Source organism: Macrotis lagotis, chromosome 5, assembly GCF_037893015.1.
Source record: "Macrotis lagotis isolate mMagLag1 chromosome 5, bilby.v1.9.chrom.fasta, whole genome shotgun sequence".
Taxonomy (NCBI): Eukaryota; Metazoa; Chordata; class Mammalia; order Peramelemorphia; family Peramelidae; genus Macrotis; species Macrotis lagotis.
The window spans coordinates 228,308,661-228,332,726 of record NC_133662.1 but is presented as its reverse complement, the minus strand read 5'-3'; the positions used below and the strand labels follow the sequence as shown (position 1 = coordinate 228,332,726).

Here is a 24,066-nt window from a genome sequence, read left to right as displayed (position 1 = left end):
TATATACACATATACATATATATTTTCATATCTATACATATTTATATTTATATTTATCATGTGGGTGAGTCCCTCTCCTGGTTCAAAGACTTCCATAATTGAACTCACTCTCAGCATTGTGAAATACTTTATGTTAAATCCTCTGATCTACAAATTCCAGATTACCTAACAGTTCTCGACCTCAAGAATACACTAGGCAGAAGTCATAGTACTCAAGAGTTCATATGTGCTATATGTAATGGCACCAGAACCATAGCTGCATCGACATTATATTCTCCATGACCTGGTAATAGAAGGAAATGAAGGTTTTTATCTGTGTGTTAGTAGGGGAGAAGCTTCTACAGATATTAATGAAGAAAGGTTTGAGGATTATGGAAAACATGGTCCATACAAGATTGACCCAGATGATTAGAGGATGGTATCTGTTGAAAGCTCTTCTGTTCTTCTGTAGTGAGTTGATTATTTAGGGAGGTAGAAAGGAAGTGCACAGAAGTCAGAGAAAGCCAAGATTTGGACCTCCTAGAGGGAAAGAATGATTCAGATCTGATCAACCTCACAGGAGAAGCTCAAGCCAGGCTTTCTGTCTGTGGGACCCTTGTCCAAGTCATCTCTCTGGATTTGGATTGGAGCCAGAATTCAAGATCACCTCTTTCTGCAATGGCACTCACAGAATATATCTTAAGATCAGGTGACATTATGATATAATTCAGGAAGACATGAACATCGGCAGCCAAAGGCTTTCAAGACAAGAATTCAGAATCAGTCTGCTAGGAAATGATATCTACCTGACCATGACTGGGAAATAGAGATAGTATCAGGGTAGAGGCCCTTCCAGTCCCAGACATCATCTCCAACCCCAATCACCGTTCCTGGGTCCTTCCTTCTTAACAATTGCTGACCAATTGCCACCAACTGACGGATAGGTCCAGGAGCCCTGGGGGGTGGCAGGATCCCACAGATCATCACTCCTGCTTCCAGTCCAACCCTCATGGCCTTTACTCAGGAAATCAACTCTTATGGAGAAAAGGACAGCTAAGATCCCTACCTAAAATCCCTACCATTTGCCAACCAAAGGCCAGACCTGAAGCAGCAAGGATCCCTGAGGGAGAGACAGATAAGTCAAACTACCATCACCACTTTCTCCACCATTGTCCCTCAGACTGATGGGAGCATCCCAGGATCCTTAACCCAAGAGCCCTAGGAATAGTCATATTTTTTTTTAGGGTTTTTTTTTTTTTTTTGCAAGGCAAATGGGGTTAAGTGGCTTGCCCAAGGCCACACAGCTAGGTAATTATTAAGTGTCTGAGACCAGATTTGAACCCAGGTACTCCTGACTCCAGGGCTGGTGCTTTATCCACTATGCCACCTAGCTGCCCCAGGAATAGTCAAATTAAGTAATGACATTAAAGAGGAGGCATTACTATTAACATTGGATATTAACACTGGGCCATAAATTCCAGGGCTTCTAAATTAGGAGGGGGCTCCTTTCCCACTGGTTCCCCTGTTTCTTGGTATCAGGAAGACCTGAGTTCAAACCCGGTCTCAGACACTTAATAACTGTGTGGCCCTGGGCAAGTCATTTCACCCTGTCTGCCTCAGTTTCCTCATCTGTAAAATGAACTGGAAAAGGAAATGGCAAACCACTCAGTATCTTTGCCAAGAAAACTCCAAATGGAGTCAGGAAGAGTTGCACAAAACTTAAGGACAACAACAATAACAAACACTACTATTGAACTTCTTGGGCTTCCGAACCAAGCACTTCCCCTCCCCCACCTACTTTTCGGTTCCATTTATGTGTTGTCTTCCCTTATCAGAATGTAAGCTGCTAGAGGGGAGGGGTTGCTTTTGTTTTTAACCATTTCCCCATTGTTTAGCTTGGTGTCCGTAGGCACCTAATAAATTTTTATTAACTGATGGACTGATTAACATCTACCACCATTACCTAAGATCCTAAGAACCATGGGACCTTTTCATCTTATTTGCAGCTAAAGCCTTCCATGTGCATGTGAACTCCTTGAATCCAGGAATGATTTGCATTTCTGTTTGGACCCTTAGCACTTAGCACAGGGTTTTGTACTTACTAAATCATTCATTCATTCAAACATTCATTCATTCATTCATTCAATCCCACCGGGATGCATAGGATACTGTGAAACAATGACAGGATTGAACATGTAGCATCTCTGGTCACAAATGTGAGAATTATATTCCGGTCATTCTGTGAAAAATATGTGAAGATATTCCACTGCTGACTATGGGCTTCTGTGGATTGAATGAAAAGGACTATGTTATTGAGGCGAATAAAAAAGTCATGGCTGTAATATATTCCATAATGTCTGGCTTGAACTTCTAGATCTCTTTCTGTAACATATATATATGTATATATATACATATATATATATATTTATGGATGTGTCCCACTATTTGGTATTTTAAAAACTAAAAATACTACTGTTGAATGAATGAACATTTCTTACTAGAAATATATCAATGTATCAATGTATAACTCTTTAAAACAAAGTCCTTACTGTCTTTTTCATAAAAAGAATTTGTCTCAAGGTTATTCTCTTTGACAGCGGTCAAGTTAGTTAGAGATAAAAGAGCTCCTTAGTGTACATTGTTGTTTTTCTGCTAACCTGAATAAACTATTGCAATTTTACTATTTTGCCTTACATCCCTAAATGCTGGGAAGATCTCTCCCTCTTTCAAAAAGATGATAATGCTTATCTTTGTCCCAGTGAGATAATTTCCTGTAGAACACTAGCTCCTAGATATAACAGTTTCTGCATCTGAAGGAGAGAAAAGAAAGATGAACTTTCCTGAGGACTGCCATTGAAGCAAGGCTACTATGCGTCAGAGATGGGACTGCCAGCTGCCATCCAACATATGGAATATGGGGAGCCAGTTCCACTCTATGAGTGACTGAAATGCTATGTGGGACTAGAGAATGACAAAAACTCTTCTAGTTACAGGAGAAGCTGGAAAGATTCAGTAGAGCCTGAGTCTGAACAAAACAAACACAAAAAGAAAACCAAAATTTTAAGAGAATAGCCTCTCACTCTCTTCCCTGGAGGCTAGAGTGAGAAGGATGAAATCCTGTGGGTCTCAGAGCTCGTGAACAAGTCACATCATCAACCCATGTGTCCACTGTGTGGACACAAATACAGGCTATATTTTTCATTTCTTGTGTTTGTTTTTGTTTGATTATAGGTTGCTGACTATTTCAAGGTATAATTGTCCAGATTAAGATCATATGAACCTCAAAAGGTGAGGAGGGAGAGACCATAGAAGACTAGCAACTAGAGACAGTAACAGTGCTGGTAGTGGTAACCGTTGACCCATAACAGAAAGAAGCCAATCTGCTAAGCAATGCCCAGGATTGCACAGTTAATAATCTGAGGTTGGATTTGAACCCAGGACTTTGCGATTCCAGGTCTGACATTTAGTTGCCTAGATATACTTTTTTTTTTTAGGTTTTTGCAAGGCAAATGGGGTTAAGTGGCTTGCCCAAGACCACACAGCTAGGTTATTATTTAGTGTCTGAGGCTGGATTTGAACTCAGGTACTCCTGACTCCAGGGCTGGTGCTCTATCCACTGCGCCACCTAGCCACCCCACCTAGATATAATTTTGATTATAACTACTCAGTCAATATCCCTTTTGATTTAATTTTATGGCTAATTGATATAAATTATTCAGTTGATATTGGAGAGAAATTAACTGGTTAATTGATATTAGGAAGCACATCAGTGAAAGCTGACCCCTGACCTCTGTGCTGCCTGGTACTTGGTGGTGGTCTACCCTTCCTTATATGTCTAGTTCATTTGGGAATGCAGGTCTCTGTTGCTTAGACAGTGTGAGAAAGTCACCTGTGATGACTTTGCTATTACAAATGGATCCTCAAGACTGCAGGCCCCTTGTGATGTTTAGACCAGATGGGAGACACAGTCCTGGGAAATTTTCCATATCACCTGCAGATTTCCTAAGATCTCTACTAGCTACTTAGCATATTCTGCAACAAATCTCATTAAAACTAACTTCTCAGCAAGTGGCCTATTTTTTTCTTCTTAGGTGTGGTGGCTAACATCACAAAATCATTCATGAGGAGGCAATTGCTGCTAAAAATAGGAATATAAAGATGAGAATGTATTTAATTCTCATTTTCAATTATATTCTTTTTTTTTTTTAGATTTTTTTTGCAAGGCAATGGGGTCAAGTGGCTTGCCCAAGGCCACACAGCTAGGTAATTATTAAGTGTCTGAGGTCAGATTTGAACTCAGGTACTCCTGACTCCAGGGCTGGTACTCTATCCACTGCGCCACCTAGCCGCCCCTCAATTATATTCTATAAACCTTCAAATTAACCCAGACTCCTCTAAAAAAAGGAATAAAACACTTAAATGATTACCCATATTTGGGTTATATTACTGTGTATTATTAACTATCAAACATTAATTAAGCACCAACTATGTACCAGATACTGGAAATACAAAGACAAAAGTAAGGGAAGGGAATAGGCATTTATGTAGTGTCTACTATCTTCTGGGTACTATGCTGTTTCCAAATAACTCATTAGATGCTCAAAACAATCCTGTGAAGTAGGCATTATTTCTCCTTTTGCAGTTGGGAAATTGAGGCAACAGAGATTAAGTGACTTTCTTAGGGTCACATAGCTAGTATCAGACTGGATTTGAATTCAGGTCTTCCTAAATCTGGGATAAGGAGGAATGGAGGGCACCAGTGGGAGTGGAGATGTGGTCACAGTTCCAGGGCATAAAAGAGTGCTTGTGGTCACTCACAGACCAGAGCACAGTCCAGGTAGAACAGTGACCATACCCCTCCTTAGATCATCCCACCTGAGAAGAACTAAAACCTTACAGACCCCTCCCATCCCCTCAGAACTAGTTCTGAAAATAGCAGGCCAAAAAATCTGAAGCCTGGGACAATGCCCTTCCTACTTGGCAGCAGAGCCCAGCTTTAGCATAAAGAAAAAAGTCAAGAAATAGATTTGAAAATGATCAAATTGGGGGGGGGGGGGGGCAAACCTGACCAGAGAAAGTTACTACTGTGACAGAGAAGATGGAAACACAAACTCAGAAAACACCAGTGTCAAAATAGCTACATACATATTCTCAAAGAAAAATGTCTCTGGCCCAAAAGAAATTCCTGGAAGAGTTCAAAAAGGATATAAAAAAACAAAATAAGTAAGGTCAAGATAAAATTGGGAAGAGAAATGAGTGACACACACACAAACACAAAAAACATGAGAAAAGAATCTATAGCTTGGTAAAGGAGGCACCAAAAAAATTTGCTGAAGAAAATAAGACCTAAAAAAAAGCAAAACAGGGCGGCTAGGTGGTACAGTGGATAGAGCACCGGCGCTGGAGTCAGGAGTACCTGAGTTCAAATCTGGCCTCAGACACTTAATAATTACCTAGCTGTGTGGCCTTGGGCAAGCCACTTGACCCCATTGCCTTGCCAAAAAAAAACCCTTAAAAAAAAACAAAACAGGTTAAATGATAAGGGAAGCACATAAATCTACTGAAGAGAACTTTTTTTTTTTTTAGGTTTTTTGCAAGGCAAATCGGGTTAAGTGGCTTGCCCAAGGCCACACAGCTAGGTAATTATTAAGTGTCTGAGACTGGATTTGAACCCAGGTATTCCTGACTCCAGGGCCGGTGTTTATCCACTATGCCACCTAGCTGTCCCGAGAACTTTCAAGCATTCCTGATGAGAATACTAGAGCTGAACAGAAAAGTTGGTTTTTAAGTACAAGACTCAAAGGATTCAAAAAGGTTAAACTGATTACATTTCTACATGGGAAGATATACTTGTTATTTCTAAAAGCACTCTCATTATTAGGGCAGTTAATAAATAAGAGGACATGGATGTGAATTGAATATGATGGAATGATTATCTAAAAAAATAAATTTAAGGGCTGAGAAAAAGAACTGCATTGGGAGAAGGGGAAAGGTAGAGATAAAATACACTAATTTATCTGACATAAAAGGTACAAAAGAGCTTTTATAGTGGAGGGAGAGATGGTGCAAATGGAGGGGAGTGGGTGAGGTTTACTCTCATCAGAACTGACTCAAAGAGAGACAAAATATATACTGTTGGCTATAGCAATCCATCTTACCGGAAAGACTGTGGAAAGTAAAAGTCAGAAGTAAAACAATTTTGAGAGGTGGCTAGGTGGCGCAGTGGATAAAGCACTGACCCTGGAGTCAGGAGTACCTGGGTTCTCAGACACTTAATAATTACCTGGCTGTGTGGCCTTGGGCAAGCCACTTAACCCCATTTGCCTTGCAAAAACCTAAGAAAACAACAACAAAAAAACCAAACAATTTTGAGAATGGATAAATGGGGAAAATAGGATGGAGGGAAATACATAATTGTAACTGAAAATATTTTATAACGGGTTTCTCTGATAAAGACCTCATTTCTCAAATATGTAAACAGTCAAATTTATAGGAATAAGAGCCATTCCTCAATTGATAAATGGTCAAAGGATAGGAGCAGGTAGTTTTCAGATGGCATGATCAAAGTTTTATGAAAAATGTTAGAAATCACTATTGATTCAAGAAATGCAAATTAAATACAATAAAAAGCAAATTAAAACAACTCTGAGCTACCATTCCCAGATCTATCAGATTGACTAATATGGCACAAAAAGAAAATGACAAATGTTGGAGAGGATGTGGGAAAACTGAGACACTAATGCATTGTTGGTGAAATTGGGTACTGATTCAATCATTTTGTCTTTTAGTCTTTTTTTGTCCTTTAGTCTTTTTTAATTTAATATTTATTCTCATTTTGTACAATTTTTTTATACATTAATAAAATATTCTTAAGAGTAAACAAAATACCCCCTCCCCCAAAAATATAGACTCACTTGAGTGATAAAGTAAAGGGGACAGAAAAAATTAAAATGAAAAAAAATAGTAATAATTGTAGGTACAGCCAGGTAGCGCAGTGGATGGAGCACCAGCCCTGGAGCCAGGAGCACCCAAGCCCATATCTGGCTCCGTACACCCAACAATCACCCAGCTGTGTGACATGCAAGCCACCCCAACCCCACTGCCTTGAAAAAAAAACCCCCAAAAAAAGAAAAAAAAAGACCTAAAATAAAATAAAATAGTAATAATAGTAGGGGCAGCTGGGTGGCGGACAGAGCACTGGCCCTTGAGCCAGGAGCACCCAGGTCCGAATCTGGCCTCAGACACCCAATGATCACGCTGCTATGCCGCCCCAGGCAGGCCACCCAGCCCCATTTGCCCTGCACCCCCCAAAATAATAATAATAATAATAATAAAAAATGTGCTTCAGTCTTTGTTCCAACACCAACAACTCTGTCATGGGTGGATCACATTCTTTATGATAAGTCCATCACAAAAGTTACTTCCATATTTTTCTACCATTGCCATTGTTGATCGCAACTCCCTCTTTTCATATTTCTCCACTAACATGTGCTATATTTTCTCCCTCCTTTCACTCTGACTCTGCTGTAGGGTATCTGAGTGGCGCAGCAGACAGATCCCTGGTTCTGGGGCCAAGAGGCCCTGAGCCCTTATACCACCCTTTAGGCCCAGCATCCACCTGGCCCTATGGTCCCAGACAGGCCTTCCAATCCCAGCCTCTTGCAAGAAGTAAAAAAGGAAAATGTATTATATCTTACCACTCTACCCCCATGGCCCATCCTTTCCTCCTTCATTCACATTCTCACCCCTTCCCCCTGCCCCTGCCTCCTTCTTACTCCAGATGCCTATACCCCATTAAGTATATATGCTGTTTCCTCTCCTAGCCACCTCTGATGAGAGCAAAGATTCCCTCATTCCCCCTTGCCTCCCCCTTCCATATCATTGCAATAGCTCATTGTAATAAAGAATAATCTTATTATATGAAATATCTTGCCCTATTCCCCCTCTTTTTCTTTCTCCCATTACATTTCCCTTTTTTCTATTAACTCCATTTTTACACCATATTTTATCTTCAAATTCAGCTTTCTCCTGTGCTTCATCTATAAAAGCTCCTTCTACCTGCTCTATTAACTGAGAAGGTTCATATGAGTATTATTAGTGTCATTTTTCTATGCAGGAATACATGAAGTTCATCCTCATTAAGTCCCTCATATTTTCCCCTTCTCCTCCAACCTCCATGCTTCACCTGAGTCCTGTATCTGAAGATCAAACCTTCTGTTCAGCTCTGGCCATTCCAAAAGGAACATTTGAAATTCCCCTGGTTCGTTGAAAGTCCATCTTTTTTCCCTGGAAGAGGACATTCAGTTTTACTGGGAAGTTGATTCTCAGTTGCATTCTAAGCTCTTTTGCCTTCTGGTATATTATATTCTAAGCCCTACCAACTTTTAATGTAGTTCCTGCTAAGTCCTGTGTGATCCTGACTGCATCTCCACAGTATCTGAATTATGTCCTTCCGGCTGCTTGTAATATTTTCTCTTTGACTTGGGTGTTCTGGAACTTGGCTATAATATTCCTAGGGGTTGGTGTTTTGCAATCTCTTTCTCGGATTCTCTCCATTTCTATTCAAAGCTCTTTTCTTGATCATGACTTTCAGGTATTCCAATAATTTTTAAATTATCTTTCCTAAATCTGTTTTCCATATCAGTTGTTTTTTCAATGAGATGTTTAACATTTTCTTCTAATTTTTCATTCTTTTGGTTTTGAAGTATCGATTCCTGATTTCTGGTAAATTCATCAATCTCCCTGAGTTCTATTCTTTGTCTGAAGGATTTGTTTTCCTCAGAGAGCTTTCTTATCTCTTTTTCCATCTGGCCAATTCTTCTTTTTAAAGCATTCTTCTCAATAACTTTTTGAACTGTTTTATCCATTTGACCTAAGTTGGTTTTTAGCATGCTATTTTCTTCAGCATTTTTTTTTTGGATTTCCTTGATTAAGCTGCTGACTTCATTTTCATGTTTTTCCTGCATATTCTTTTCCCAGTTTTTATTCCAACTCCCTCCTTTGATTTTTTTTTCTTTTTTCTTTTTTTTTTGGTTTTTGCAAGGCAAATGGGGTTAAGTGGCTTGCCCAGGGCCACAAGGCTAGGTAATTATTAAGTGTCTGAGACCGGATTTGAACCCAGGTACTCCTGACTCCAGGGCCGGTGCTTTATCCACTACACCACCTAGCCGCCCCTCCTCATTTGATTTGCAAAGTCTTTTTTGAGCTCTGTCATAGCCTGAGCCCAATTTCTGTTTTTCTTGGAGTCTTTAGATGCAGGAGCTTGTGCTTCCTCATCTTCAGACTGAGTGTTTTGATCCTTCTTGGGCTCATATGCAAAATATTTCTCAATGGTGTTCCTCTTTTTTCTCTGCTTGCTCATTTTCCCAGCCTTAGCCTGTTTTGGGGTGCTTCCTGAGCTTTTGGGACACTCCCACAAGGGTCTCAGTGTGAGAGGCTCTGTCCTCCCTCCTGGTCTGTGAATGACCACATGTGCCCCTCCCCCTCTGCCACAGGGCTGAGGTGGGGGGGCCCTGCTGTTCTATTGGGGAGGCCTAGACTGCAGTCAGGATCTGAATGTGGTCAGAACCCCAGAGTCCTGCTCCAGGGGCAGAGGACAGAGCTCAGCAGGCTCTCTCTTCACTCCCTTCCCTAGGTTCAATGGGCTCATGCTCTGGGGCTCCTGCTTACTGGCTCCACCTGCTTCTGTTTCCTGGATCAGCCTTGGCTCACTCTGGCAGAGGTCCCCCTGCTGTTTCCCCAATTTGTGCCTGGTGCTCCCCAGGACGTACATCAGGAAACTCCCCTGCTGCTGGGAGCCATGGCTCCCAGTGCCCTGGGGCTGCCTCCAGGAGGCTGAAGTTCTTTTGCTTTGGCGGACCACCCCTCTGGTGTGCTGTCCCTCCAACCCTGAAGAGCAGAGCTTTTCTGCTCTTTTCCAGGTTACATTGAGTAGGAGAACTGCTTCTCTGGGTCCCTCTGTGGGTTCTGTCTCTTGAAAATTTAGAGTCCTTAGTTTGGAAGTTTTATGAGAGAGCGCCCAAGACATGATCCGCTCTTGTCGCCATCTTGGCTCCGCCCCGATTCAATCATTTTGTAGAACAATTTGGATTTATTTCCAAAGGGCTATAAAACAAGCAATACTACTTCTAGGTTTGTATCCTAAAGAGTTAAAAAAGGAAAAGGACCTATATGTGCAAAAATATTTATAGCAGCTCTTTTAGTGGTGACCAAGAATTTGAAATTGAGAGGATTCCATCAATTGGGGAATGATTAAACAATTTGTTGAACATAATTGTGATGGAATACCATTGTACTGTAAGAAATGAAGCTCTCAGGAAAATTTGGACTTCATGAACTGATACAAAGTCAAATGAGCAGAACCAATAGAACATTGTATACAGTAAAGCAATGATCAACTGTGAATGACTTATTCTCGGGAATATAATGATCTAAGACAATTCTGAAGGACTTATGATGAAAAAAAGACGCTATCAAATCCAGAGAAAGAATTGATGGTAACTGAAGATTAAACCAGACTTTTTTAAAAAAAAAAACTAACTTTAAAAAATATTTTTCTTTTATCTTTTTAAATTTTTATACAATTTTTTATACATTACTAAAATACTCTTAAGATTAAACATAATACCCCCTCTACCTAAAAAATATAGACCCTCATGAGCAATAAAGAGAAAAAATAAAATTTTAAAATGTGCTTCAGTGTTAAAAACATTTTTCTTTCACAAAGTAACAGATAAGTTTTACCTGACAGCACATTTATAAATATATCAAATTGTGTGCTTTCTCAATTCAGGGTGAGGGGAGAGAGAGAATTTGGAAGTCAAATTTTTTTTTCAGTTTTTGCAAGGCAATGGGGTTAAGTGGCTTGTCCAAGGCCACACAGCTACGTAATTATCAAGTGTCTGAGACCGGATTTGAACTCAGGTACTCCTGACTCCAGGGCCAGTGTTCTATCCACTGCACCACCTAGCTGTCCTGAAATCAAAATTTTAATAAAGGAATGTAAAAAAATTGTCTTTACAAATAATTGTAAATTTAAAAATTAAATCATTTTCAATGAGTGAAAATCCAACTCTTCTTTTATCCCTCTCTTCCTCTACCTTTTCCCCATTTGAGAAGAAAAACAAAATTTGTTACAAAATGTAAAGCTGAGCAAAAGCAAGTTCCCACATTAACCATGTCCAATGCAAGAGAGTTGAGGAATCATGCCCCAAAAGACCTTCTACAAGGATTCAGGTCAACATATATGGGAAGAGGAAGCTATATGATGATAGCCTCTAAGGCCCTGGGGAAGTCTACTGAAAGACTTTTGCCCATTCCTGAATCCACAAAAAATCCTTTTCTGACAAATACTCCAGCTTAGGAGGCCAAAATGGGATGTGACCCCTCCCAGGAGCTAAAGACAGCATTATTCAATGTAGGTCCATTCAAGGATCCAGAATTGGGGCTATAGACCAAAAAGCCTGATTCCAGCTACCTTGCCATAGTACCTGGGGCCTCCCTAGAAGTTTGGCAAATGATTGTTATATGATGGAAGAGTATAGCCTAGTATATACAATAGTCCTGCAATAGGGATGTCTAGGAAGAAGAGAGAGAAAAAAGGAATATATGACAGAGAAAAAGTTTTTATTCTCCTGACCAGGGATGAGAAGGCCTCTTTGAGGATATCATGGGACCAACAGAACTTAAGGTGGTCGATAGCTGCAGCAATGGACGTCAAACATCAAACATCAGACTGTTAGTCTTCTTGGATTTCCCTGGGATGTCCCCTATCAGTGTTATGAATCTTTCTGGAACTGAGAAAAATCATTATGGGAGAAGGGGGAGGAGAAGGATACTCACCTGCTCCTGAGAAAGATTTTATTAAACATTCTTTGGTTAAGAGATTGGAATACCTGCCCCTGTGTTTAAAAGTTGACCAGAAATCTTAGTTTGCTTGCAGGAGGGAAACTGAACTTATCTCAGGGAAAAAAACAAAACTAGAGATGAGTCAGATTCTGATTTTCTCAGAGATATTCTGGATGGGAGTACAGAACAAGAGTACTGATTATTGAAACTTCCAAGATGAATCTGGGTTCATGTACTCTGATGTTTTGGTAATGGGAAGCAGGTAATAGGATTTTCGCTCTGTTTGTGTTTGCAATTTGTTGAGTTGTGAGGTCCCAGGCAAGATTACTGTCATTAATGACTCCTCATTTTCCACTGATTTTCAATGAGAAGTAAAGATGACATCAGGTTCTGTTGTTTGTCACAGCTGAGTTTAAGGCTGCTTAGGGAAATGACCTCCCATGTGTTCACTGGAAAGTCAAATCCCCTCTGAACATCCATATGCATGAATTAAAATGGAATCAATAAAAACAGACCTTCCACAAAACAGATTTTATTTTATTCATACATGGTTTCTCTAGGTCAAAAACAATCAAAATATGGGGGATGAACAGTTATTAGATAGCTCTCTGTAAAAGAACTGCTTTAGAGTTTTCAGAAATTAGTTGTACAGGAATGTAATTAATGAAAAATGAGTGGGGAAGATTAGGGAGGGAGTGGGAGAGAAGGATGAGGAAATGGAAAGAAGCATGGAAAGCAAATGTTTCAATTTTTCATTCCCCTCTGATCTATTTGAGGGAATCCTTTCTTTCAAATTAGACAATCTTACCAAAACCCACTGGAAATGGAAGTGACTGCTGTGTCAAACACAAAAAGAACAATAGGTCTTCTGGATGTTGAAAAAACAGGATTGAATGTAGATCATAATTTACTCTTAACAAATCCTTTGACAGTCTTGAGATGAATGCCAGTGGTAGTAACTTGTGACCGGCCTGGACAAGGTTATGTGACAGCCAGCTCGAACCCCCAGTTCTAAGAGATGCTGTTTGTCACGTGGGCATTCTTGTAGTGTTGGTGACTGGGGAAGCCCATCTTCCTCCCTTTCATCGCCTACTTGATGGTCTTGAGGTTACCTGAGTGGTCTCTGCACTTCGCCTGTGTAGACCAGCTGCTGAAACTTCCTCGAGGAAACTGAGAAACAGACGGGAGATTACTCAAAGGATGAAAATAAGTCACACTTTCCAAAACAAGGAGCAAGGTTCTCCTACCCAAGTCAGAAACAAGAGTTGTTTAACAGCTGCTGCTTCCATCCTGGCATCTTTCCCCAGAGCATTTCTGGGGCTCAATATACCAGATAAATATAAACTCAAGATCAGTATGATAGTCCTGGATTTCCAACCTAAATTTCTAAAAGATTATCTCCCTAACCTTTAATTTCTGCAATATAGATGTCTCTCTAGGAGATAGCCATGCCCATGGTGGGTCTCTCTATAATTTGGGGGATACTTAGATAGTATTCATACCCCTGCTTGGATTTCTTTTCTTAATAGGAACATAGCAGGGTGGGAGGGAGAATGGTTGAATATCTATATTACTACTTTTTATTATTATTATTACTACTATTTCTATTTTTGCAGGGCCAAGAAGTACACAGAAAATACTATACAGACTTGGAGGGTCAACGTTTTAAAGTTGGTAGCAGTGGGAGTTGAGGGAATAGGAAGACTCCGTTGATTAGCTCCATGCCCATGATGCTCCATCTCTGGGCTCCACGGTTTTACCCTGGCTGCCTTCCATTCCTGGAATGCTCTTGGTCCCTCTCACTTTCCTGTTTTCATTTCCCTGGCTTTCTTTAGGACTCAGGTCAGATCACACTTTCCCCCCCTCCCCCTCCTGCCAATACCTTCCTCTTGGAGATCAGCTTTCATCTACTCTGTATACAGCTGATCCAGCTACTTACAGTATGTGGACTCCCTTACTGGATATTAACTTCTTGAGGACAGAATTTTTTTAAACTTTTTTTGTATTCCCATATTCCCATTCTTTGGTATTCCCATTGTTCCAGATTGTAGTACATTGCAGGGATACAATGAGCACATAATGCTTATTGCCCCATTGCCCTGCTGCTGCTGGTATTCCGCTCCTTCTGTTACCAATGGATTAGAAATGAGTGAAAGCCATAAAGGAAGATCTAGGCTTGATAGCTGGAAAAATTAACAATCAGGTAGAAATGTAGAACAGGCTCCCTGGGAAGAACATGGGTTCTCTTTTTATAGGTCTTCAAGTGAATACTGAGTGACCAGAATCACAGTCTGAAGGTCGCTTTGGAAGGAGCCTCAAAGATCATCGAGTCTAATCTATGCCCTGGTTTAAAGAATGCCACTAAAAGGGAACCCATACCTCCTCCCAAGGTGGACCATTTGATTTCTGGACAGCTCTAATTTTTAGGAATTTCCTAAATATGATTCTTTGAATCTTGTACCTATTGCCATATCAAGTTTCATTCATCTTCCACACGACTCTATTAAATATTTGGAAACATTTATCTGCCACTTCTCCTCTTCCCCTTGCCCCAAGCCAAGTCTTCTCTCTATAAAGAGATCCAAGCCAACCCTCACATGGTATATAACCTTGAGATCCTTCATCATTCTGGCTGCTTAACAGTTTTGTTTTTGTTTTTTTTTTAAACATTCCACACAGAATAAAATACAACATTCTACATGTTGTCCGAACAGGGCAGAGAATATAGGAACTTTTCCAGTGTTCTAGATGTGATGCATCCATATTAGCTTTTTTAGGCTGCCTTAACTCTCTAGGCAGCTATGAGACCTTTGTGAGTTCAAGTCTGACCTCAGACACTTCCTGGCTGTGTGACCTAGAACAAGTCACTTAACTCTGTTTGCCTCAGTTTTCTCTTCTGTAAAATGAGCTGGAGAAAGAAATGGCAAACAACTCTGGAATCTTTACCAAGAAAACCCCAAATGGGGTCACAGTTGTACATGACTAAACAACAACAAATCACTCTACTGACTCATGAGACTGCAGTCCACAAAACACTCTCCTCCCGACTCTTCTATCACAACTCTCTAGTCATACCTCAAACGTGTATTTATTTGTAAAACAGATTTTTTTGGACCCCAAGTTTGGTACACATTTATTCTTACTAAATTTCATCTTAATAGATTCTGTCTAATGCTTCAGTCACTAAGCTATTTCTTAAGGGAATCTCTGTGCCAGGAATATGTTACAAAGAAAGGTCAAACACTGAGACAATAATAAACCCAAGAAGATACGCATAGGGTATATCAGCAGTAATCCATACATGTAGGGGATAGCACTAAAGGGATCAGGAAAGACTCCTTGTAGGAGGGTCTTTAGCTTTGCCAGTGGGTTCTGTGGCACCTTCTCAGTTCTCCATAACCTTTTAATAATTCATGATGGTGAATCAAGAATTACATCTGATGTTTTTTCAGCACCCTCTAATGTTTTGGGCTTAATGATGTGAGATCCTTAGTAGGGTGGCTGGGGAGTCTTACCACCTTCCTATTTATCTTATGTATCAACTCCTATTAGCAATTTTTGTTTGGCCTTTCTAGTCCAGAGATTATTTTCCTTGTTGATAAATACAGAAGTTTGTCTTCTCTCTGTTGCCTTTCAGGTTCCATTTGCTGTGAGCAATGGTGAAGTTTATCTTTGATTCTCCTTTGTCGTCAATCTAAAATGATTAAAAAAAAATCCTCTTTTTGTCCTTAGTATTCATTTTGAACTTTAGAATTTCTGGCATTATTTGGATGGGGCCATGTCACTGTTTATTCCTTCTCAGTTACTGTTCTTGCTCCTCTCTTCTATAAATATCTTTTTTAAAAAAACCTGATGAGTTGGAGAATTGGCTCCCTGAATATCTATCGGGCAAATGTAGACAACTTTTTTTCCTTCTATTTGGAAGTGTTTCTTTTTGAATCTTCAGAATTTCAATTTTAAGTCCTTTTCATCCTACTCCCACAGAATCCTACTTACCCTTTCTCTGAACCCTCTGAAAATTCTCTAAAAATGTAGGATACTGTATTTAAATTGTATCCAACTTTCTTCCCCTCTTTCACATATTCCGAGATGAGCAGGTCACTTCCCATCCTAAATCAGCAACCAGTTCTTTCTTTTTGGTGACAATCAGATTCAGGATGACAATATTCTTCATTGGCTCAACCTTTTTTTTAAAGGCTGCTCAAAGTTTATTAATTTCTTTTGAGTTCAAAATAAACAGTTTCTGAGGTTGCTGGAAAGCACAGTGATAATCTGGATAATTTCAAAAAAAGGAAGAAAAACATTGTGGTTTCTTGTCTTTATTTCTAATGTTTTTTGTTTTCCTTTAAGACACACATACACACACACACACACACACACACACACACACACACACACACACAATTTCTATTCTTAAGCAGCCTGCCTAATCTAAGGGTGGCAAACAAAAGAGGCAGAGGCTGGCCATGGGCTCAGATGCACTGCAGAAGTGGGGAACAGCACAGAGGATGTTGCTGCCTGTGCAAAAGCCCAAGGCTGGTCCTGAAGGGTATGCTGACCTGTAGCTCCCTCCTGAGTGAGGAGGAAGGTCACAGGTGATTCTGCCATCAGCAACCTAGAGTGCTCTGAGAATTTAGATACGCTTGTCATGAATGGATGGATCAAGTCCCCAGAGAAGTGGCTTGGCCACCACTAGCCTGATACTGTAGGACCAGGTTGGGGGGCGGGGCTGGGGAGAGGGTGTCCTTTCCTCATAGTGCTGTCGCTGGTTGCTCTAAGTGAAATACCCAGCACGATGTCTGTCGTGTTGGTTAGTCCCCCAAGCAGTGGCTGTGGCAAACGTCATCAGGGCCTGAGCACTGGGCCCCAGAGCCACCTCTTTGTACAGAAGATCATAGGAACATATCCCACATCAAAGAAAAATGTGAGAGTTTGTTGGGTTTGTTTCCTCCTTTGTGTTAAGGACAAAATTTTAATGATCAAAAATATAAATATTATTAGTAGCAGACAGAAAGGCAGTGCTGACCTCAGGAAGCTCCGAGTTCGAGTGCTATCTGACACTCACCAGCCATATCACTTACCCTCGGGGAACTGCAACCAATAGAGGAAACTTCCTCACTTGGGAGCACCTTCTACACGTCCATCCCAGGCCAGGTCCCTTCTTTACTATTTATATACTTCTTGGAGACGTTCTAGTCTAAATGCCTATTCAGACACTTCCAGTTCTGAGATTTTCTGATTCTGGGGCAACTTGACTTAGAACTGAACCAACTTCTACACAATGTAACAAGAAACCATGGATCCTGTCTGGTTTTCTTTGTTTCATGCTCCAAGTCTTGAATCTATTGATATTTTCAAAGGAAATGTGTTACTTTCTTAGCCAATGAACCTGATTTTGATTCTTGGGGAACATCTGGAATGGATCTTTAAAGGGATAGGTGATGATGTACTGCATCCAGAATAGGTCATCCCAAATTAACTTCATTTCCTTTTCTGACAGAGGCGGTACACTGATTAAAGCACTGTGTCTGGAGTCAGGAAGACTTAAGTTCAAATCCATTCTGTGTGACCCTAGGCAAGTCACTTAATTTCTCCTTTGCTTCAGTTTCCAAAAGTGTAAAATGGCAAAAATAATAGTAGATATGTTGTGAAGATCAAATAAATATATATATTTTTTAATTTATTTAGGGCAATGGGCTCAAGTGACTTGCCCAAGGTCACACAGCTAGGCAATTATTAAGTTTCTGAGGCCAGACTTGAACTCAGGTACTCCTGACTCCAGGACCGGTGCTCTATCCATTGTGTCACCTAGTTGCCCCCTCAAATAAATATCTGTTAAAAATACTTAGTATAATATCTGGCATGTAGGCACTATATAAAGGATTATTCTCCTGACAAGATTTCCAAACTAGAAGAAATGGAGAATGTGTTGGATAGTTTTCCTTAAACATTTTTTTAAAGTTCTGTCTTCTAAATTTTATTCCTCCCTCCTTCCCTGAAATGTAAAAGTAATCCATCAAGGTTTTACATATATGTAATCATTTCATACTATTCTTGTGGAGAAGGTGGGGAAGCTATGGATTAGGAAGGAAAACAATCAGGAGTTCTCAACTGGCTGGATGGGCAGAGAAGTCTCTAGTAGAGTGTCCCAGGATCACTTGGACTGTTTAACATTTTTATTGATGATTTGGATAAGGGCACCAAATTTGTGGATGACACAAAGCTGGGAGGAACAGTTACCTAACTAGCTAAAGGAGTCAAGGATTCTGGATCCTAACCAGCCAGAGTACTGGGTTAAATATAATAAGATAAAATTTAATAGGGATAAATGTAAAATCTTGTACAAATGATCATTTTACATGGTAGGGTCATAGACAGATAGTCATTGTTCTGAAAAAGATCTGGGGTTTTTAATGGATTGCAAACAATAGGGATTATTGATATTATGAGCAGTCAAAAGGACTTGGGGTGCTTTAGGAGGGACAGAGCTTCCAGGAATAGGGAGATAACAGTATCACTGTTCAGCCCTTATCTGGATACTGTGTTCAGTTCTCAGCTGGAGACTATCTAGCCTTAGGCAGCGAGGATGGTAGAGGGCCTTCAATCTATACAAATGGAGACTGGTCAAAAGAACTGCTACATGTACATGGAGAAAATCAGACATAAAGGACACAATGGTCATCTTTGAGTATTTAATGGGGTTGTCATACTGAGGGATCAGACTTGTTCTATTTGACTTTGAGGAGAGAACCAGGAAGTTGAAAAAAATGCCATTTTAGGCCTGATATCAGAAAAAACCCAATCACTAGAAGGGTCCAAAATTGAATTAGTCTGCCTGCAGGCAGGTTTCTCTCTTTTGGGAAAGGTTCAAGCAGAGACTGGCTGACTACATGGTTAGATACGGTTATAGTGGTGTGGACTAGATGGTCACTGAGTTCCTTTCCAACTCTAAAAAGCTGGGATTCTGACAATTACTCTTCTCTACTAATGGGCAAAACCTGAGGTTCCTGATCTCCTGAAAAGATACTATCTCACTTCTCTCCAACTGGATTTTGTTTTCTGAAGCCACCTTTTCTTTTTATCTTTGAAAAGTCTATTTGGAGGCTTGTATTATGAGTCACTGCACAGAACGCTTAAAAAAGGCATGAGTGATGAATATGTTGCTCTTTGGATTCAAAAGTTAGACCTTGTTTAAAAACACAAATATGAAGATTGACATTTTTTTCTTTTTTGATTAAAACTAAGTTGTCCTCCTAAAAAAAAGAAAAGACCCACCTCCAAAATCAAGTCCTTTTCACTTCCTACTATGAACACACAATCACTTGGTTAGTTGGGGGTGGGGTGTAGAAAGAAACGAAAGCCCCACTTGTAAATTAAAAAGAAACAGTCTTAAAGAATGTGGGGTCATAGTTTCAAAAACATATTTAATCTACTTTGAGCTCTTGGTAAAGAAAGGAGTCATCAAACAATATAGGTAGGATTAATAAATTAAACCTTTCTTTTTAGTAAATAATACACATCTAATAATATGTCAAAGATGTGAATTGGAAGATGGACTGGATCAAAACTGAAGGATAGATGCAGTGAAGAATGAAAAGGACCTTTTGGCTTAGGGGGTAGATGAATCAAAAGAAAAGAATCTTGGGAATTACTGATTAGGAGGAATACAATATCTCCATTAATGAAATAACAAGTTTCTAATTATAGCTAAATACTGTCACCAAATGAGCCCAGGGGGCTGGTGCTTTTCAGCACTGAAAAATCCTCAAGTCTGGAATGTGATCTCATGATCTAGAGGCACTTAATGGCCTCAGCCTGAATGCTACCGAGACTGGTAAACTTTGTCCAAACCCTCAACAACAGTGGATGAGGGCAAAGGAAAGGGCCTATGAATCTCTAGTCCAGCCTGGGAATATTACAGATAAATCCAAAGATCTTCTAGGCACGCATTCTTTTCGCCTATGTCTAGAATGCCTATTATGTGTTAGACTTTTCTGGGGATACAAAAGTGAGGAAGAACACTCAGACTCAATAGGCTCTGGGATTAGTGTTAATTCTTCCCTGTTTCCTGAGAGTAGAGAGCAGAGTCTCTACTAATGGAGTCAGGAGTTTAAACAACTCCAGAATATAGGAATAAGCGACAATCTGGTCACTTCAGAAGGTGGTAAATGTTGAGATAGATATACCTCTTCTTTGACCTCTAACCCTATTCTTCAGTCTCACTTGGCCCTCCAGTCCCCTACCTATCCTGGTATTTTCTCAGGATCTTCCCTTTGGATTTTCTACACTCTCTTTCCATTCTAATTTGGGACTAATTCTAAAGTGGGACTTGCCTAAGGTCACACAGCTAGGCAATTATTAAGTGTCTGAGGTCACATTTGAATTCAGGTCCTCCTGATTCCAGGGCCGGTGCTCTATACACTGTGCCACCTAGCTGCCCTTTTCCATTCTAATTTTAATGTCTTCTTCACTCCTATATGTAAATTTTCCACCCAAACCAACCATTCTTATGAACATCCCTCCATCCTCCCAGGCACCCAGGCTTGCCATCTTGGTGTCATTCCCAATTCCTCACACTCACTTCACAGAGCCAGAGCCAGTCTCCAGATCTTATTTCTACTTTGACAGAACTGGTTCCATGCCTGTGTTTCTGTCCATACCCTCACCACTGCAGTTCGGTCCTTTGTTACCCCTTGCCTGGCCTCTGCCTACTCCGTTTATCCTCCACTTAGCTGACCATGTCACTTCTCTATCATCTCCAGGATCAAAAATCAAGTTGCTGACACTGGAAGCTCTCTCAGGTCTGGACCCTCCCTACCTTTCCAGTTCTGAACCTGTTCTCTACTCTCCAGCCTGAATGGCCCTACTTGCTGCTTCTTCAGGGCACTCCACAATCCTCTTCATATCCTCCTCTTTCAAGGTTCAGCTCAAATGCCACCTTTTGCAGGAGACAGTTCTAGGTTATTGTCTATCTAGTCTATTCTCCTTGTGGGGGGGAGATGGCTAGGCGAGGCAATCGTGGTTAGATGACTTGCCCAAGGTCACAGAGGCAGCACTTTCTGGATCCACATTTGAACTTGGCCCCCAGTTACCCTTCTATACTTAGTTATGTACTTGCTGTCTGTCCCTTGTTGGGTGGGACTGCTTTTTGCTTCTTATCCTCAACACTCAGAACTATACCTGAAGCTTGGCACTTGATAAATGTTTACTGACTGATTTAACTTTTAGTACTCTGCTCCATGATCTTGAATAAAGAAAATTTCTCGACTTCATGAGAACAAAAAGGTGAGGCCCTGGGTCATCTAGCAACTATAATCCCAACTCACAATTAATTTTTGGGAAGGAATATCAGCAATTCCTCAGTTGCTGCATGTGTTTTTTCAACTATGTTCCTGGGGGCAGGGTCCAACATTTCTCAGAACACAGACAGAGAAGGCCATCAACAAACTCCCACTGAATAAATCATGTAGCATAAGGGCAGTAGGCTCGGCCTGCTTCTTCTATGGAGGAAATGTCTACTTTGGAGCTAATTAATCACTTTTCAAGTGGTCAGCCACAGTAATCACAAACAGACCCCAGGACATTCATATACAAACTCATCTTTCTTCCCAAACAATCAGGATCACTAGTTGATAGACATTTGGCAAACATTTTCTCTTACTGCTTATTGCCCTGATAGAAAGAGTTGAAAGAGAGTCATTCTAGAGGGCATTCTCAAACCCTGGGTAAAGTTTATTTATTTTGTCTGCTAGCTCCACACATGGTTATAAACCTTAAAACTGAGTGACTGGTAGCTGCTGAGAAACATTTGGGTCCTTTACTCTTGAGGTCCAGTCCTAGACATATTTTTACACTAGTACTGTTTTTTTGCCTCACACAATTAGCTTTGTTACAAGAACTATTTACCTCTATTGTAGAAATTAACTATTCTTATTTATGCTGACCATATTTATGCTAGGGTTTTTCCTGAGGCTCTCAGATAAGCAATGGCCAACAATAGCTCATCATGGCATGTCAAATAATGATTTTAGATGTTGTTTTTTCTAAGTCACTTAGATCAAAAGACAGTGACTAAAAGAAAATAGAAAGAAAGAAAAAAACACATAATAATTTATAAAAGGGATATAACCCAAAATAGAGGGGGAAAAAAGTCTATTTGCCAAGGCCAAGACTCCTAGGGACTTAAAACAGACCAGCCATTGCAAAACTGTACTACCTTAAAAGATCTCTAGACCCATCTCCCAGGGATAACAAAAGGCAAGTGAATAAAAGCTTCCTTCTCTTCAGTGTCAGTAAGTTCATGGACAACTTCTGGATCAGGTCTGGATTCATAAAGTGACTAAGGCTGAATCACTTTTTGCTTTCAGTTTCTGAAGGATGCTTCTGTGGACAATGTCCAGAGTAATCAGCAGCAGGAGGCCCAGTCTGGCCCATCCTGAGCCTGGAAGGCATTGTAATTGGTTTCTGCCTTTGTTCATTGACAAGCATCCTCATTTGTCACATCAACATTGTGGTTTACAAGAGAGGGCTCCCTTCCTCAGTTGAGAGCATTGTTTTGAGGGTCAGGCTGTCTATTTTCTTGGTGGATTCAACAAGGCTCTCACTTATCAAGCATTCTAGGTCAGTTAATCATAGCCTCCCACTCAAGGAAGATGGTCAGCTGTGATGGAATTTCGAGGGAGAATCATTCTTCTGCTCTATGCCTCCCAGAAGTGAGGAGAGAAGGGAGGATGATTAAAAGCTGAGCATTCAGATTTCTGTTAGTAGCAATTTTAGAATGGCATCTCTCAAGAACTATTTACACAGAAACTACTCAAAATGGGGAGGGGGATGGCAGGAAGGAAGGAGCAAACTAGCATTCATCTTACTCCAAGATTCTCAATCCCAGGAAATTCTGATAGCTAATTCTAAATCACTTCTGGGAATTTTGTTCTACCTCATCTAAGTCTCTACTATTACAATCCAAGACCATCAATAGTGTGTGTGTGCTTGCGTGCGTGCATGCGTGCGTGCGTGTGTGTGTGTGTGTGTGTGTGTGTGTGTAGGTATGTAAGGCATCCTAGTGGCCTAGTGGTTTCTCTTATTCTCCTGTCACTCATATTCCCACATTTTTTCTGAGACATAATCCATCTCTACCATTTTCTCCTACTGACTGATCCTGCTGTTGCAAGATATAGTGAAACTGTTTCAATTAAATTTATCCCTGTTGGTAAACACACTACAAAATGGCCCTATGATGAACTTGTCTCTGTAGTATAATGTGCATATCTGAGACCTCAAATCAAAGTGATTTGGAAGTTAACTTGAATTCTTCTGATACTTCCTTAGAAACTATTCTTCCTGCCTGATATGACTTTGTCTATATTGAAGTTTAATAGTTTTGGTCAGTTTAGCTATGAAAAATGCTAAGAATGAAGACTGTTTTGAATTGGCTTCTCAGACTAATGGTTTTATTCTCTGAGTCTCATTTTTTTTATTCATTTGTAAAAGGCAGTATTATCATTATTCGACATGTTCCTGAACCACAGAGGAGTTGAGATTTAAATTACTGGTGATTCATGGAATAATCTAATATCTTTGGTTAAAATTTTTTCTATTGAGTTACCATTTAAGAATCTGCAGCATTGACATCCTAAGTTGATTTAAAATCTGTACCTAAATAACTCACAAGAAACATCTTTTCTATACTTAGGGAATAAGATAATATGTTGTGGGGTACAAATACCAGATCTGTACCTTTCTGTACTTTAATACTAACAATAAATTCTGAAATATATCTTAGGCTAAAACACCAAATATTCTCCTGGGATTCCAAGCCTCAATGAAATTACTTTTCCCTTTGACACCTTCTTGAAACAAGGTAGCATAATTCTGCCTTTTCTAAAACATGACTGCTTGTCCTCTCACCCTTACACTAATTAAGGGCTTGAACTATGAAAAGGAAAAAAAAAGGAGCAGCCTTGGTGTTTTTCTCTTTCCTGCACAGAGAAACAGACCCAAAAATGTAACTAATGACAAGGACACAGAGTTCTACATGTAACATTCATTGGCATATCATGTGAAAAGAGGATACAGATAACCCTCAAGGCCTACAGAGCTAGCGATGGATGGTATCCCTCCCTTGGGGAGAGGACTGCCTGTGGTATCAATTACAGCAAGGTCTGAAAGGAGGTTATCGCCTAGGAAGAAAAACAGCTATTGATGTACACTCTCTCACCAGCAAGAAACCAAGACAGGACC

At 40.2% G+C, this 24,066-nt stretch overlaps 1 protein-coding gene across 1 annotated transcript in view; it reads right to left on the bottom strand.

Moving 5' to 3' along the window:
* Positions 1–12,323: 12,323 nt before the first annotated feature.
* VPS45 (vacuolar protein sorting 45 homolog) overlaps positions 12,324–24,066 on the bottom strand; it is a 71,644-nt gene continuing 59,901 nt past the window's right edge. Inside the window, exon 15 of the mRNA XM_074188697.1 lies at positions 12,324–12,996. Within this exon, the coding sequence (XP_074044798.1) occupies positions 12,909–12,996 (88 nt within the window). The 3' untranslated portion in view covers positions 12,324–12,908. The remainder of the gene's footprint in view (positions 12,997–24,066) is intronic.